This window comes from Elephantulus edwardii, unplaced genomic scaffold (genome assembly GCF_000299155.1).
Source record: "Elephantulus edwardii isolate Elephantulus edwardi_28Jun2011 unplaced genomic scaffold, EleEdw1.0 scaffold00228, whole genome shotgun sequence".
In the NCBI taxonomy this organism is placed as follows: Eukaryota; Metazoa; Chordata; class Mammalia; order Macroscelidea; family Macroscelididae; genus Elephantulus; species Elephantulus edwardii.
The window spans coordinates 4,324,555-4,340,240 of NW_006399978.1; the positions used below are offsets into that span (position 1 = coordinate 4,324,555).

Sequence of the window (15,686 nt, forward strand, 5' to 3'; positions counted from 1 at the left end):
ACACAATCACAATATGAGCACATGACTTCGGAGCCACATGTGAAGAAGAAGTCTACGTCTCCAGCTTTCCAGTCCACAGAAGAATTTTCATTTCAGTTCATGTGATTTCTCTGTACTGATAATACCCAGAATTTCTCAGTTGTTCTGTCTTGACCTGGCACAGCTTCCAGCGTGAGGGAGGTTGTCCCCAGGGGCCCTTTGGAGACAGACCTGATATGACCCAGCACAGAGTGTCTACAGTCGTTCCCCCACCTGGAGGACAAAGGAAAGAAGGTTTATGATTCTAGGGTCCATGATCTCCCCTTACCACCCACGCCACCTGCCAAGCCTGGGTCATTACTGCTCATGCCACCTACCAGACCTGGGTCACTGGAGTCAGGATGGGAAGGTGGGTGCCTCAGTGAGAGGGCGGGACATGCTCTGGATGGCCCATTGCAGGATGCCGTCGAAGGAGTGCTGTAGAACAGAGAAAGAACAAGGCACTCAACACCATGTAAAAACTTCCAAAGAGAGGCATGCCTTCCCGTGATGATAGCCTTGGCCTCAGGGACACAAGGCATTGTGGACATCATGGATGAACACACTCTGATCTGACCCACTAAGTTCAAAGGTGAAGTCCATGTCCCCACTGGATGGGCCAGGCAGGAGAAGGACCTCAATCAAGTCCAGGGTATTGTGCAACATTTCAGGAGCCCAAGGCACAGCCACCATTTGAGGTATGTCGTCCAGGGCAAGCTGGCCATTCCTGAATTCCCTGCAGAGGCCTGATGTGCACACAGGACTGGGAGAGCCGGAAAAGACCTCACATTCCAGCAGAATGGCTTGCACCAAAGAGGGCTTGTGAATCTGCACCCCTATTCTTTCATGATGCCAGGACAAGCCCCCGCTCCAGTGCTGCAGCCTTCTCATACTGGTCACCTCTCATCACCTCGCCCCTATCCCGAGAGTTCCCAGAGGTCCTGTCTAAAGACACCTGCACAGGCTGTGATCTGCCCATCACCCATGGCAGAGGTTCAGGCCCCTGCCCCTAGTGTCGTCTGAGATTCCTGAGCGGTACTGCTGGACTTTGGAGAAGGATACATATTCCTGGGGCCTGGGAATAGCTGGAGCACTGCACCTCTTACAGAAGAACAACCACAAAAACTCACTGTCATCGTCAGAACCAACTTGTAGCTGGCCCTCCACTGTGTTACTGAGGCTTTGTTTATAATTATGTGACAGGAGATGGCCTTTCTCTCTCAGAGCTGCCGGGAGGGTTCAGACCAGAAAGGCATGGTTTTGGGGCTGGCTCTACAACTCCCTATAGACTATGCCACCATAATAGTCCAAAGGGGGAAGGGGAGGAGGGAGGAAAACCATGGAGTCACAGAGCTTGGTGAGCAGAGGGAGGGACTGAAGGAATTAGGAAGCTCTGGTGGTCTAGTGGTAAGAAGCTGTGCTGCTATCCCAAAGGCACATGGTTCAAATCCACCAGCTGCCCCACAGGAGAGAAGGATAGGCAATCTCCTCCCATGTGATTAACTCTCTCTGAAAACCCACTGAAGGGTCAGCTATGGGTCGATTCTGACTTGATAAGGTTTGTGTGTTCGTTTGCTTTTGTGGGGACCTGAAAATGTGGGGTGACAGTGGGCATAGAACAACAATGATGAATTTTATAAAACACAGTATATACAAATGATCACACAAAACATTGTGAATGAATGAATGAGTGAAACACAATGTACATGAATGAAACACAGCATATATGAATTTTGTATGCAAACCAATGTAAAATTTAAAAAACAACAATAAATCAATCAAACTACAAGACAGGTCCTAGAAAGCCACATTTCTTCCCAGAGTGAAGCCTGAATTGGAAAGGTTAGTAAAGAGTCCCTGGGAAGGGTAGTAGTTTGGAGACCGCTGTACCCGGGTGAACCTCACCTCCTCAGAGTCAGTGTTGAGGTAGCACAGCTCATACCTGATCCTGAGATTCTGCAAGCCACCCACCTTCCAGGGGCCCAAGAGGTGTGGGCAGAATGGGAGATCCTGTACTCATCTTCCTAGGGGCCCCGTGTTGAAGGCATGGCCTGATGGGCATGGGTCTACAGAAGTGGGGAGAGCCTCACCATGCTGTCCTTGGAAGAGCACGGCAACCCCTGAGCCTTGGCACTGACTAAGGAGCTCTGTCATTTAGTACCTAGAGTTGCACTCCTGACTCAAAAGTTGTGCACATTCTAATTTAACGTGGGCTCCACAGGGCCTCAGAAACTGGCTAGAGGGTCAGCTCTGAGTGGGCAGCATGGGGCAGGGCAGAGAACAAGCTTGTGAAACTTGTCCACAAGTTGTGTTACCTCACTCAGGAGAGATTCCAGGTCATCCCTGTGCACACCAGGCTCGTGACCAGCAGAGCTGTCCCCCACCTGGAATCCAGAAAAGGGAAGAAGTAGCCCGGTTCCCTTCCCCAGGCTCAGGACACCTGCATGGAAGCAGGACCTGGAGTGGGGAAGGAAGAGCTCCATTCTGAGGTTTTGATCGAGATGCCTTCTTACGCTAAGAAGGCTGTGAAAGAACCTTCTAGAAAAGGTTTGGAGATGACACTCCTATAGCCAATGCACCTATCCGTGGAGGAGAGGTGAGGAGGAGGAGAAAGTAAACATTTTGTTATGGCTGCCCTCCATTTTGTTATCTCATCATCAATATTATGATATGTTGTAAACTGTAACTTTTATATGTTAATAAGGCAGGATCATTATGGTGTATATTGAGTCACAGCCTTAAAAAGAGGGTGTGAATCAAGTCCTTCCCTTATTTAAAGTAAAATCTTTACTTAAGCATTCTTACTCAAGCCAATCTTTGCTGGAGTCCCACCTTTTAATTTCTAAGAGAGAAAAGTGAGCAGAGAAGGAGAGGACTCAGTGACATCAAAGAAAAACTGCTGAGGGAGAAGCAAGTCCTTCAGACTCTAGGGCCTTGTGCTTCGAGAATCTCTAGACACAGGAGAAACTGATGACAAGACATCCGGAGATCTCCAAGGGATGCCCAGCCCACAAATAAGGCAGCCGGACCAGGACCTTCCCCCACAGTCAACAGAGACAGAAGCCTTCCCCTTGAGCCTGCCCTGGGATTTTGGACTTTCAGTCTCCTAAACGCTCAGAGTTAGCCTGATAAAGCCACCCACTTGTGGTGGTTCGGCTGCAGCCCTGGATAACCTAAGGCCCACCCACTACTAGTGGTTTGTTTCTGACTCAGAGAGGCTCTCCGGGTTGTAAATCGTTCTGGGAGGCGTGGTTCCTAACTTCTCACGTCTCAGTGCTCTAGGTCACTGGATTCCTTAAATAGTTTCCAAAAAGGAATGGGTTTAAAACCCACTAAGCACTCACACAACCCAACAAATTCTCCAGGAATCCTTCTCCCTATCCGGTAGGATGTGAAGCATCCCTCCCCATGCACTGACCTTGGGCGGCCCAGGCGCCAGGCGGGCCAAGCTGGGGGCTGGTGTGCTCTCTCCCGGCGCCAAAGCCGGGTCTCCGGTGCAGGATTTGCAACGTAGGGCAGCTCTACAATAGAGACGGGAGGGTGGGGCTGCTCTGAACTGAGAGCCGCTAGGCCTCTCCCGGCCTGGGAGAAGTACTAGGGGGAGATGCAGAACTGCGGTGATTGGGTGCCTAGCTTCTACTCTTCTTTCCACCCCTCGGGCCCCCCTCCCACGTCTCTTTGCCTGCCACCCACCCCGCACTTCCCCAGCCTCTTCCTACCCTCCTCCCCACCCTCCACCCACCCGCCACCCTCACTCACTCACCCGGGCCGGGCGTTGCCCCCCGGGAAGTGGCAATGCAGGTGGAAGGCGGCCGCACAGTGCGTGCACCGAAGCGCGTCCGCGCCGTCCCCGCACACGCCGCACCGCGCGCCCTGCGCTGCGCCCTACGAAGAGCAGCGACCCTGCAGTTACCCCCAGACGCTTGCTCTCCTTGGCAGTTTCGGGGCATGGAACCCAGCTAGTTAACCCCGGGTTAGACATCGCCAAGGGATACGGGACAGTGGGTCTCATGGTTCCTGGGACAGAAGAAACTGCCTGCCTCAGCACTTTGCAGGGTGCAGCCCTAAAGAGCCAGGTGGCTAGACCTGGCGATTGTCTCCTTGGGATCAGGTCCCCTTCACTCCTGAAACAGAGGTCTCCAGAACAGGGTGACCCCAGAGGAGGCAAGAGAGGGACAAGGAGTGGGGCAGAGTTGTATAGGGTCTTGAAAGATTCCCCAATATGCTAGATTTACCCTACAAGGTGGGTGGGCTATATGCTCAGGGCTCAAGCTGGGGTGGGAGTTTCTGCGACAACAGCAGAACGCTTCACCTTCCAGACCTCCGGTGTTCTCTTTTTCTTACACCTAAGAGGGCACACAGGACCAGCCCCTTCTTTCTCCGGGTGGGGTGCGGGGCTCTGATGGCACCCAGCCACTCCACCCCCCAGGAGGCTGTTCCCAGGCATGACAAGGCTGGCTCCTCCCCTACATGTCACCTCCCTTGGGCCCCACCTAACTCATACCCCCTGATATTCCCAACTGCAGCCTGGGCCCCTCCCTCAAATAACTCTCTAGTGTCACCCTCTCTCTGGTTTCTAGTGTAAACTCCCTGGTAAACCCTAAGTTCTCTGAAGACAAACACCCTGGACCCTCAGGCCCCTCACCTGCCGTCCATCAGCATTTGCACACAGCAGGGGACGCAGGGCAGAGGGCTCCAGCACTGGCAAGGGGGTTGTGGAGGGTGGGGGCATCAAGTGCTTATAGGTGAGAGCAGTGTCAACACCAGCTGGAAGCCCCTTGGGGAGGCCCCTTGCCTCCTCACTCACCTGCCTCAGTCCTAAGAGGACCTAGAACCAGAGATCAGTACTCAGAGGGGCTTACTAATGACTCCCCCCCCAACCGCCCCCACATCCCTCAGGCAGCCAGTGACAGCTGGCCACCTGGGAGCTCAGGGAACTGGTGTGGTGGCCAGACCATTGGGAGAATTGTGGGTTCACCCCCTGGCTCTGCGGTCCTCAGCAAAGCTCTGCTCCTCAACCCTCAGCCCTCAAAGGCTGTCAGGAGAATGAATAAACCCCTCACTATATCCCAGGACTGTGTCAGTGGGCTTGAGTGTGTCAGAGACAGTGAGAATGGCACGGGACAGAGCAGGGTACAGATCAGTTTTTCATAGGGTTGCTATGAGTCATATTTGACTCAATGGCACCTAACAACAACATATCCCAGGGCACATGAAGGACCTCCCAGGCCTCTGAACTTTAACAAAAAGCCAGAAATGATTTGCGAAGGAAATAATCAGTAGTTAAACAGGGCCTCTTGTTTTAGAACAACAGCCAAAGCCCCTCCGAGTCAGAAGCTCTAAGGAGCAGGCCATGGTGTGGTTAGCCTTCTGAAGGCCAGCTTCCCTGGACCTTAGCTCTAGAAAGCAGAGACAATGTGGTCGAGAAGACACAGGACACACAGTGGCACCTAAGCTGGCCTGACCCAGGGAGTGACTGGGAAGGAGTCCAGAGGTGACAGGAGGGCTCAACCTGGGAGCATTTCTGTGCATACCGGGCTCTCCACAATGGGCTCCTGGGGTCGCTCCTGGGGCCCCTCCTGGGGCTGAGGCTTCTCTGTGAGGGGAGCATCCTGCAGAGTTCTTTCCTGGAGACAGCTGGAGCACCTCCAGGTCCCACTGCCCAGGTCACCAATGGTCAGAGGTGTGGGAGGACAAAGCAGATGGGACATTTGTAAGTAAACCAGTATAAAAATAAAAATTTTATTTAAAAATAAAAAGCAGCAGATGGGACAATAGACTTTCATCTCTCTCCCCGCCCCTTTCTTTTGTTATGCACCATCAAATCAGATCCATCTGGCACAGGAGGAGATTGCCTCTCCTTCTCCAGTGGAGCATTTGGTAGATTCAAACCGCATGCCTTCTGAATTGCAGCACAGCCTCTTGCCATTAGGCCTCCAGAGCTTCCTGACAATAACTTTCAAATGCACAGATGAGGGAAGCCTATCTTTTCACAGATGGGAAACTGAGGCCCAGGCAGGGAGGTGGCAGGTCACAGGGATGTGCTTCGGTCCTGCCTCCAGCTGCTTACCCCTGCCAGTCAGGAGTCAAGCTGCGGGTGAGGAGGTATTCCCTCCTGGTCAGTGGTTCAGTGTCCTCCTCTTAAGTGCTTCCTGATAATCCCCGAAGGTTCCCCACTATATGGCCTATGCTGGCTCCCTGGGCCTTGCCCTGACGGTGAGAACGCCCCTCAACTGGGATGTCTTGTATCACCAGGACCACCTACGTTTCCATAAGGGATCAATGCCTAGCAGAGCTGGAAGAGGATGGGAGAAAGACAGCCAATGTTAGATGGTAGCCAAGAGATGGCCAAGCCCCTCGCAGAGATGGGGTTGGGGGGGAGCAGAGAAGTGACCTGGCTGAGGCCCTGCTGGCTGAGATGCCTCCAGGTTCTTTCCCAAAGACCTGACCTGTGGGAGCTGGTGGTGGAGGGCAGCTAGCCTAGAAGGGTGTCCGGGGGTGAGCAGGGTTCTGTGTATGGGCAGGTGAGCCTTCCTGGGCCTCTATGCTCCCACCATGGGGTGGGACTTGACTTGGGCCCACCAAGTGTACATGGTATTTAGACATGGTGGGGGCTGGTTTGAGGTGAGAGAACAGGATGGTCAGTCTTGGCTTTGGGTCTTCCCTTTGCTTCAGAAAGAACCCTGCTAGTCATGGAGTGAATGGGAGGCTTGATGGGAAAGTCCCTGGTCCCAGTCGGATGTGGTGGCCTGCTGCGTGGTGTAGGCATGCCAGTCTCACCTGGGGATTTCATGGAGCGGTGGGCAGAGGCAGGCCAAGTGGAAGGCTCGGGGACAGCCGTCACAACAGATCAGCTCCCCACCGTCCCGGCACACGGCACATTCGTCCTCATTCTTCTGACACAGGAGAGAGACATTGTCCAGATTCTCAAGATTGGCAGATGCTCTTGTCTGGGCTCCTCGAGTGGGTGGGGCCTCCTCCCAACAAAGGCTTCCACCTGCAGAATCTCAGGGACTCTGGGCCCTCCCAGGACACCTAGATGCCCCCCTCCCCACCCTCATGCTAGCTCTCACCTAAACTTCCACCCTAACCACCTGCTCCCTGTGGCCTTTCACAGGCCCCTCTGTCTTTACATTTCTAGCCCCTCAGCACTCCTCTCTGGAAATATGATCCTCGGCAAGCTTGGCTTCTGGTTGACTCTCCCTCCAAAGGCAATGAGGAAACTGATAGGTAGCATTTGTCAGGCTTAGACGCCCACTGCCCTTCAGCCTGAGACCCTCATGCTTCTTGGAACTTTGGCCACATGGCACCTACTTGCACCTTTAGGGGTCTCTTGGATGCCACCTCCTCCAGAAACTTCCCCCCACCTGACAGCTAGGCTCTCACCTATACCACCACCACCACCACCACCACTAACAGGGACATCTGGGGAGCAGGCTGGGTCCTGTTTTCAGTGCAGTGTGGGGATTTGTAAGTGACAATGGCAATGGTGGAAATACACTGAGATAGTTCCATCTTGTTAGGAAAAGGTGGTGTTGATGCTCTGGTGGGCCCTGGGCTCCTGACCCAGCAGCAGAGACCCTGCCTCCATGGACTCAGCCTTGAGATACTCAGGATAGCCAGCCTTGGCTGCCCCTCTGTCCATAGATTTAAAGGCCTGAAGGATTTAACTTCTTCTAACCATTATGAATTTTTACAATTATGTGTTATCGGGAGAAAAATTATGGTATGAAAAAGAAAGATGCACCCCTGTGACTAGAAGTGTGGTAGTCATCCAAGTGCCCAGAACAGACCCTGCAGAAGAACCCACCAGAGGGAATTGTGGTGTAACAGGGGTCCCCTTGTGGTGTGGGGCATTACCTGGTGGAGCTGGGGCTCGCTAGGGAGGGCAGCAGGAGTGGGGGCTCTGCCCTGCTGGACCAGCCTTGGGTCATCTACACTCTGTAATAGAGAAGAGGGTCATTAACGGGCGAAACAGCCTGGGCAGGAGGAACCCAAATGGCCACTGATGGTGGGCACCTCACAGCAGCAGCTCTCAGCACCCACCCCCCCTGAGAGTGCCAAGCCGAGAGGCTGCTGTGTGTGAGGGAGTGGGTGCTGAGGGCCAGGCCTCCCAGGGGACAGATAGACAGGCTTACAGGGGCAATGCCCTGGGCTCCTTTGGCTCGGACCAGAGGCTTCAGACTGCTACCACTGCGGGTTTTGTTCTTCCCATTAGCACCACCTCCTCCAGGATCTTCAAACTTACTGGGAGTGTAAAACTCACCCCCTACCTGGATGCACTTCTTGGAGCTACCTGAGTGGAGAGAAGTGACTGATCTTGGTCCTGGCCCTCACTATCCCCTGCCCAGAAAGTCCCTGCCTGCTGATTCTTTATGCAGACCCCTGGTCAGTGCAGGAGGACTTGGTCAAGACAACTAACTGTCAGTTTGCTGCTCCTCCTCCCAGCTAAGTGCTTGACCAGATCCTGGGTTTATGAGTGATTTTGCTTGGGCACTCTAAGGACAGTCTTTGCTGAGGTGCTACCAGGGCTGCATCAGTTCCTGGGGGCCACTGGACCCTCTGCCCGGAGGTCCTGGCCCATAACCCACACAGAGACACCAGGGCAGGGGCTGAGAGTGAAAGCCACAGTGGAACAGCGGCTCTGGCCCCCTAGGATAAATCTGTGCCTGAGACCTGGGGAGCTTGCACTGTACAAAGGTCTTCAGCTCCCTGGAGCTTGTGGGAAGAGCCAGGTAGATGAGAAGGGACCAGACCCATCCTCACAGGGGGAGCCCAGGAAGGAGATGAAGGGAGGTGGGATGAGAGAAGTCCTGGTGGAGGAGTGAAGGGGGTGCTGCAGGTACTATAGACTTCAGAGTTTGTAAGGGGCTGGTCCATGGACGGAGGAGACGCAGACATAATGGGCACCCCATGCACCACCAATCTGGAAGAGGGGAGCTCGGCCTGCCCTGGCTCTCCAAAGCCAGCAGAGCCACAATGCGAGGGCATCTCCCTGAACTCCAGCTCTGCTCCTCTCTGGCTCTCTCCGTGGGCCTTGGCAGCACCCTCCCCCCAGAATACCTGATTCAAACACCTGCTGGATGAGGATGCCCTCCACAGCCCCTCGGGTTCCTGGGACATCCCCAGAGGACATGGCTACAGCTCGCTGGACTGAGGCAGACATGGTCTGGATTCCTGGGGAAGGAACCACAGCAACAGGTCAATCATGAGGATAGCTCTGAGCACCTCTCCTCACTGGGCAGGTGTCATGGGTCAGCCCCCTCAGACAGTGGACGTGGGAGTCCCATCTTTTGGCTGGTTGGGAGATGGGCCCAGTGTGGGAGGACAGCAGGGATGAATGGTAATCAACCCTCTAGTGACACGTGTGAGTGTGTGTGTGTGTGTGTGTGTGTGCCAGTTCCCACACAAGTGGGTGGGAGAGGCTGCTGGGACTAAGTGGCCCCAGGCTGGGAACAGCAGGGTGCCAGGTTGTGTCTGGCTGAGGGTCAGAATGTTGTGTGAGGCTACAGCAGCATCCAGAAAAGCCTTATGGGTGAGGAGGGCAGGGTGTGTGACTGCACGGGAAGTATGGGACATCCCAGTCCCTAAAAACAGCATGACAAAAGGGGCTCAAAGATGAGGTGGGGCAGCATCAGAATGGGGTGCAGACCCCAGGAGAGGGTGTGTTCTAAGAGGGGATGTCCTTGGAGGAGGCTAGGGTTGTCTGTGAGAGAGGAGCTAAAAAAACAAGGTAGCAGTGGTTGGTAGAAGGGTATGCACCTTACAATGCATACCTGTAAGTTCCAGTTGCCAGGTTGGCCTCTGACTGGGGAGGGGTTGTTATTGTTGTTGTTATGTGCTGTGAGTCCACTATGACTCATAATGACCCTATGAACAATGGCTCGCCTCTGGCTGGGGAGGGGTTATTATTGTTGTTGTTATATGCTGTGAGTCCACTTTGACTCATAATGACCCTATGAACAACAGCTCTGATTGCCCTATCCTGAGCCAATCTCACATCTCTGACCCACCTGCCCGCACTGTTCACAGACACTGTGTCAATCCAGCTCATCCAGGGTCGTCTTCTCCTGCACTGTCCCTCCACCCTTCCAAGCATGATGTCCTTCTCCTTCTGACAACATGCCCAAAGTATGTGAGATGGGAGCTTCATAGTCCTTGCCTCCAAGGAGCAACCTGGCTTCACCCTAAGCCAGACCTGCTTATTCTCTTGGCAGTCCAGGGGAGGGGGAGGCTCTTATAAAATATACTGATTCGCAAACCTTCCCAAGGGGTGCTCAGACCCACCTTGTGTTCAGGGTGGGTGAGCAGGGTAAAGAGTGGGGACCTTGGGAGATCCATTCCTCGTAATTCAGAGGCACAAGCAGGTGTACATCAAGCTACGGGAAAGCTGGGTGGGGGGCTGAAGACTCTTTGGAATGACTGCATAATCTGGGCTACCACTGGTGGGGGTTAAAAAAGGGGATAGCAGGAGAAGGTTCTAGAAGCAGAGGGTGGATGGGTGGATAGCTGAGTGGCTGTGAGGTGAGGCATCAGAAGTGAGAACAGGTTGTGAGGCCTGAGAGGAGGGTCTCAGAGCCAGGGTGCTGAGTTTCACTGAAGGGGTGGGGGTGAGGGTGACCAGTTAGGTTATGTTTGGGTCCAAGGCACCTCCTTTCACCAAAGTTGGCTGTGGCAAGGCCCTTGGGATGACAAACCCAGCCAGTTGAGGCCCGTGTTCAGGAGAAGTTTTCGAGAGTTGGCAGCCCCAGCCCCAGCCCCATGAGGATCTTACTCACCGCTACCCAGAGGGATGCGCTGTGGCTCGCTGATGCTCTCCAGCTTCTTAGAGGTCTTGGCCTTCGGTTGGGATCCTGGAGGGGGCGTTAGAGGCAGCCAGGAGGTTGGACACATTTTGGTGGGGGTGTCAGGAACTGGGAGCATTAGGAATTAGGAAGTAATTGAGGGTATGGAGTGAGGACAGCCTTCACTTTCCAGGTTCTCCTCAATAAAGTGGAAAACCCACCACCTGCCTGCCAGGATTCTGGAGAGCTCACGGTTTGGGGCATCCAGCCAATTACACAGAAAGGAAGCAGGCAGAGGGACTGACACCAGGATTGTCCTGAGATTTCTGCAGCCCTGACAGGAGGATATGTGGGCAAGGCTGTCAAGGCTCCCCAGGGAGTGTGTTCTGGAAATCATCAGTGGGTACCTGGGCTGGAGCTGCCCCTGGGGGACAAGGTAGCCAGTGGGGCACCCCGGGGCTCATCCTGGGCTTTCCTCTTAGCTGGGGGTCTGGGTGGTAGCATGCAGGCCTTGGGCCCAGTGGGGGGCTTCCTCCCTTTCCGAGGCTGGCTGAGGTCCACATCTGCGGGATGGGACAAGAGCAGGGGCTAAGCCTTGAGATTTTTCTGGTCCTCAGGGGTGCGTGTGAGAGCTGGGCATGCCCACCAAGGCAGGCAAAGCCTCTTAGACTTCAAGCTGGTCCCAGGTGATCACCGGGGGTCCTACCTAGACCCTGCCCCACTTCCAGCTCCCAACCCAGCAGTATATAGCACAGCTCCCCCAAACCCACCAAGGACCCAGAGACCAATCCAGAGTGCACCACACCCTAGCCCCACCTTTAGGGAAGCTGTCGAGGATAGGCTGCAGGCGCGTGTATCTTTCCAGGTTGTAGTCTTTGAAGAGAACCCTCCAGAAGTCCAGTATGGTCGTGGCGTCCTGGGTCAGGAGCCAGGAAAGGAGGGCGTGGAAGGCCTGGGGACAGCCCTCCCTGTCCTTCAGAGTCATCGTCTCCTGCAGCAAGACCAGGTGAGGGCTCTCGCTTGGGTCGAGAACCTCGAGGAGGGGTTAGAGGCAGCCAGGAGGCCGGCCAGCTTGTGTGTGGATGGGGTGAACCTCCCATCCGGGTCCTCTGGCTGCACCAGCATAAGAACGGGGAGGGGGGACCTCGACCCAAAGGAGGCAGGAGAGACCTGTCACCTGTGCCCGTTCTCCTGCGCAGCGCATGAGGAGGGCTAGGCAGGGGGGCCCACCTGGAACTTATCTTCAGGGACCACGTCGTGATCGGCCAGCGCGTGCAGCAGCGGGAAGGCGCTGTCCACCGCCACGGCGATCTCGGTGCGGTGCAGCCTCAGGAGGCGGCGCAGGGCGGCGTCCGCACCCGGCCGCGCCTCCCCGGCCATGCAGCCGCCTTGGGACCTGGGAGGACCTGTGGGGCTGGGGCCCGGGGCAGCGGATTCCAGGAGGGTGCGGAGGGGAACCTGAGCTCCGCAGGCCCGCGCCCACTGGTGGCCGTGGCTTTCCCCGGAGCAGCGAGGTGGGCCGGTCGCACCCTAATCCTTGCGCTCCCTTCTCTCCCCGCCCAGATGTCCCACAGCCTGGGTTGCTGGATTTCTCCGTGTCTGGGAAAGCCTGCGCTTGCTCTGCGGACTCTGGAGGCTGAGACAGAGAGACCAGCCTCCTCCTGAGTGTCCCCCTTCACTCCGCGGCGCCCACACCCCTAATATACTGGACCAGTCTCCTGGGAGAGCACAGGAGCCAATCAGGGCCTCCCGCGAGCTGGCGAGGGGCGGGGGTGGGGGTAGGAAAAAACCTTGCTTCTAAGGTTCAGGAGAGGGTCCTCATCCATACCAAACCCCTCAACTCCTGGAAGTTTGCTCTTTCTGCTGTAAACGAAATTTCTGGTCTGGCTGACTGGCCCACAGGTGCTGTTTCTGTGGAGCCCGGGGTCCTAATTTCTCTTAGGAGGAGGTGTGGACCTCTCAGTTGTTTTTTTTTTTTGTTTGTTTTGGTTTTTTTTTCTCTCAGTTGCCCACTTGTGGCACTGGCCAGGTGCCAGTCTGCACCCAAACGGCTCTGTTCAAATGGGGAGCCAGCAAAACAGGTGCCTACCTTGTCACTTGAGGTTCAAATGTAGGGCACCCATAGGTGGAGCTCCAGCAGGGATGTTACATCACCTCCAAGGATGAGGACATAATATTCCCAAGGGGCAGTTCTCCAGGCCTCTCCTGACCGTGGGGCCGACAGTTGTCATCATAGCCCCCACTCTAGCCTGGGAGTCATAGGCCACTCAGTGGCATCTAACAACCACTGATCTAGAGAGCCTCTGTCAGATGATGTCCACCTGGCAGGGGGGACAGAATGCATCTGTGGCACAGCCCTGGGCATCACCTTGGGGACCCAGATTCTGAGCTTTGCCTGCCCTTCTGCTTATGAGACAACAGCCAGTCACTGTCTTTCTGTCACTTCTGGAGAGTTAGAACCTAGATCCAAAGAAGACTCCTAATCACTAGTGTAGACCCTAAGCTCTTTGCCCAGCTCATCATCTGTGGGGGTGTCACCAGGATGGCAAGTGGCATAGCTGGGATGAGGAGAAGTAGAAGCTGCAGAGGAGAATAGCTGGCATGGGAGGAGCCCCCAGGATGAGCTTGTGAGGGCACAGAAGCTGGGCCAGCAGGTGGCAGCAGGGTAAGGCCTGAAGCATGAACCTGCATGGGAGTAGGGAGGCCACCTGCCCCATGAATCCGTGCTGTCCAGCCAGGGAGGTGGACTTGGCCCATAGGCCACAGGAGGGCTTTGCTTTGTTGGGCTTGTGTTAGAATGATTATTCTGGAGACTTGGGAGTTGGGGTTGAACTCGTGAAGACTTGCTAGAATGTCTTCAGATGAACTAAGGAGAGGGTCCCCATCAACCCTCATTCTGTGCAGCCTGGTGGGTTATCTCCCTGTTTGACGGAGTTCCTATTCAGAAACACCTTCGTGTCTGTTCTAAGGGGAGCTCTGGTGACTTGGACTGTAGTGGGTTTGCTGTGGCTCTCCAGTTGTTCAAATCCACCAGCAGTTCCAAGGGAGAGATGGGCAATCTCCTCCCACATGATTTATAACCCCAGAAATCCAATGCAGAGTTAAACTCAATTCTGACTTGATGGCAACAGGTTTGAGCTGAGTCAACAGGTAAAGGGGAATTAAAAACTGAAAAGCAAGATCAAAGTCTATTTCACTCCTAAAAGCCCTGGAATCTGTGCAGGTGCACCGTGTAGTTTCAGCCCCAGGAGGCCCGGGGCCTAATTATCGTTGAGGCACCAGTAGAATTCTGGACTTTCCACACCCCATGGGGTTTTCCAAGGTGACTCCTGGTCTTACCAGCAGGCAGCTAGAATCATAGAGGACACTCAAGGAGATCAGAGGATGTGGGAGCAAGGGGCCTGGTCTTGCCTTACTCTCCATTTGGATAAGTGTGTGACGCCCCTATACTGTGGCGGGGTCCAGCTGCCCCTGCCTCAGTAGGCTGGACAGCTGGGAACCTTATCCCTAAGCATCAGCATCCTCTCTGTGAAGAAAAACATGGTTATTTGAATTCTCCAGACCTAGCACAACTCACTCTACACTCAGTTTGAAGCACTTCCAAATTTCACTCACATGACCTTCAGAATGGCTTCCCAGGCTGTATTATTGCCACTTTACAGATAAGAAGACTGAGGCCCAGAGGGGTTAAGAAACTTGACCAGAGCCATGTGTCAATAAATAACAGGGATAAGATTTGTACCCTAATGGACAGACTGGCTCTAAGTCTGCACTTGTAGATCATTGGACATTCCTTGGGGGCCCAGTAATGAGTCCAACAGAGAAGAATGCATAAGACCACATTAATACTTTTTAATATTGATTACATATTGAGATGATAGTATTTTTACTTACCTGATTAAAAATATGTAAAAAATTTTCTCTGCTATTCATTTTTATTTTTTCTAATACCTTGGGAAAGTGTGCTGCCAGGGACCTCTCCAGAGTACTGAAGAGCAACAATGTCATTCTGGAGACTAAGATGTGCCTGATCTAGGCCATAGTCTTTGCAATTACTTGCTATACATCAGAAAGTTGGACAATGCCTAGGGATGATAAAAGAAGAATCAATGCCTTTGAACTGTGGTGCTGGAGAAGAGTATTGAATATACCATGGACTACTAGAAGAACAAATAGGTTCATTCTAGAGAGGGTGAGACCAGGCTGCTCCTTAGAGGCAAGGATTCTCTTTGTCTCACATACTTTGGACATGATGTAGGCTAGTCTTTGGAGAAGGATGTTATGCTTGGAAGGGTGGAGGGACAGACCGTCGTTGAGATGAATTGACTCAATGACTGAGGTAATGACGGTAGGTGTGGCAGAGACGGTAAGGTTGGCACAGGAGAGAGCAGGTTTCAGGGCAATTGTACATAGGGTAGCTATAAGTCACAAGCAACTCAATTGCACAAACAACAACAATAATATAATTACTAGAAAATTTCCCATTATTTTTGTGAAACTGTACTCACCTAGACCCTCTAAGTCTTCTCTGGTGGTCAGTCATTCTAAAAAGGCAGTCTGTCCTTGCAGGACATTTTCATCTATTAAAATAGTTTATAACTGTTTCATTCTTTGTGCACGGTGGGGGCTCTGGTAGCTTAGTGGGTGAAGAGTTACACAACCATACGTCTTCAAGGATATGAACATGTATGGCTAAGCACAATCGATAACAGTGCATCTAAATTCCAAAATCAATCTCCACAATAGTCTACATGTTTTCTATTGACAAAGGGGCCCTTTAGAGTAGTGAGAGAAGATCTTCACCCTGAAACATACAGCGTCCCTTTTCAGCAGGAAGTAGCTAAGAGAATACGCCGTCCCCTTTTCCTTATGAATCAGGGTGAA

At 53.6% G+C, this 15,686-nt stretch overlaps 1 protein-coding gene across 1 annotated transcript; it reads right to left on the reverse strand.

Annotated features, from left to right (window-relative positions):
* Nucleotides 1–375: 375 nt before the first annotated feature.
* Nucleotides 376–12,182, reverse strand: AIRE (autoimmune regulator). The gene is made up of 14 exons (XM_006898426.1): nucleotides 12,033–12,182; nucleotides 11,619–11,793; nucleotides 11,210–11,365; nucleotides 10,797–10,871; nucleotides 9,082–9,195; nucleotides 8,157–8,314; nucleotides 7,879–7,959; nucleotides 6,799–6,914; nucleotides 5,565–5,676; nucleotides 4,664–4,846; nucleotides 3,782–3,903; nucleotides 3,437–3,539; nucleotides 2,334–2,402; nucleotides 376–456 (listed from the first exon to the last, which is right to left on the reverse strand). The coding sequence occupies exons 1-14, from the start codon at nucleotides 12,180–12,182 to the stop codon at nucleotides 376–378; spliced, it is 1,695 nt and encodes a 564-aa protein (XP_006898488.1).
* Between the last annotated feature and the right edge of the window lie 3,504 nt (nucleotides 12,183–15,686).

Coding starts and splice junctions, on each gene's coding strand:
- AIRE (XM_006898426.1), bottom strand. CDS start 12,182: ATGGCCGGGGAGGCGCGGCCGGGTGCGGACGCCGCCCTGCGCCGCCTC. Junction 6,915..7,878: donor GCGAGCCCCAGCTCCACCAG/GTAATGCCCCAC, acceptor CTCCTGTGTCAG/AAGAATGAGGACGAATGTGC. Junction 3,904..4,663: donor CAAATGCTGATGGACGGCAG/GTGAGGGGCCTG, acceptor TGCTCTTCGTAG/GGCGCAGCGCAGGGCGCGCG.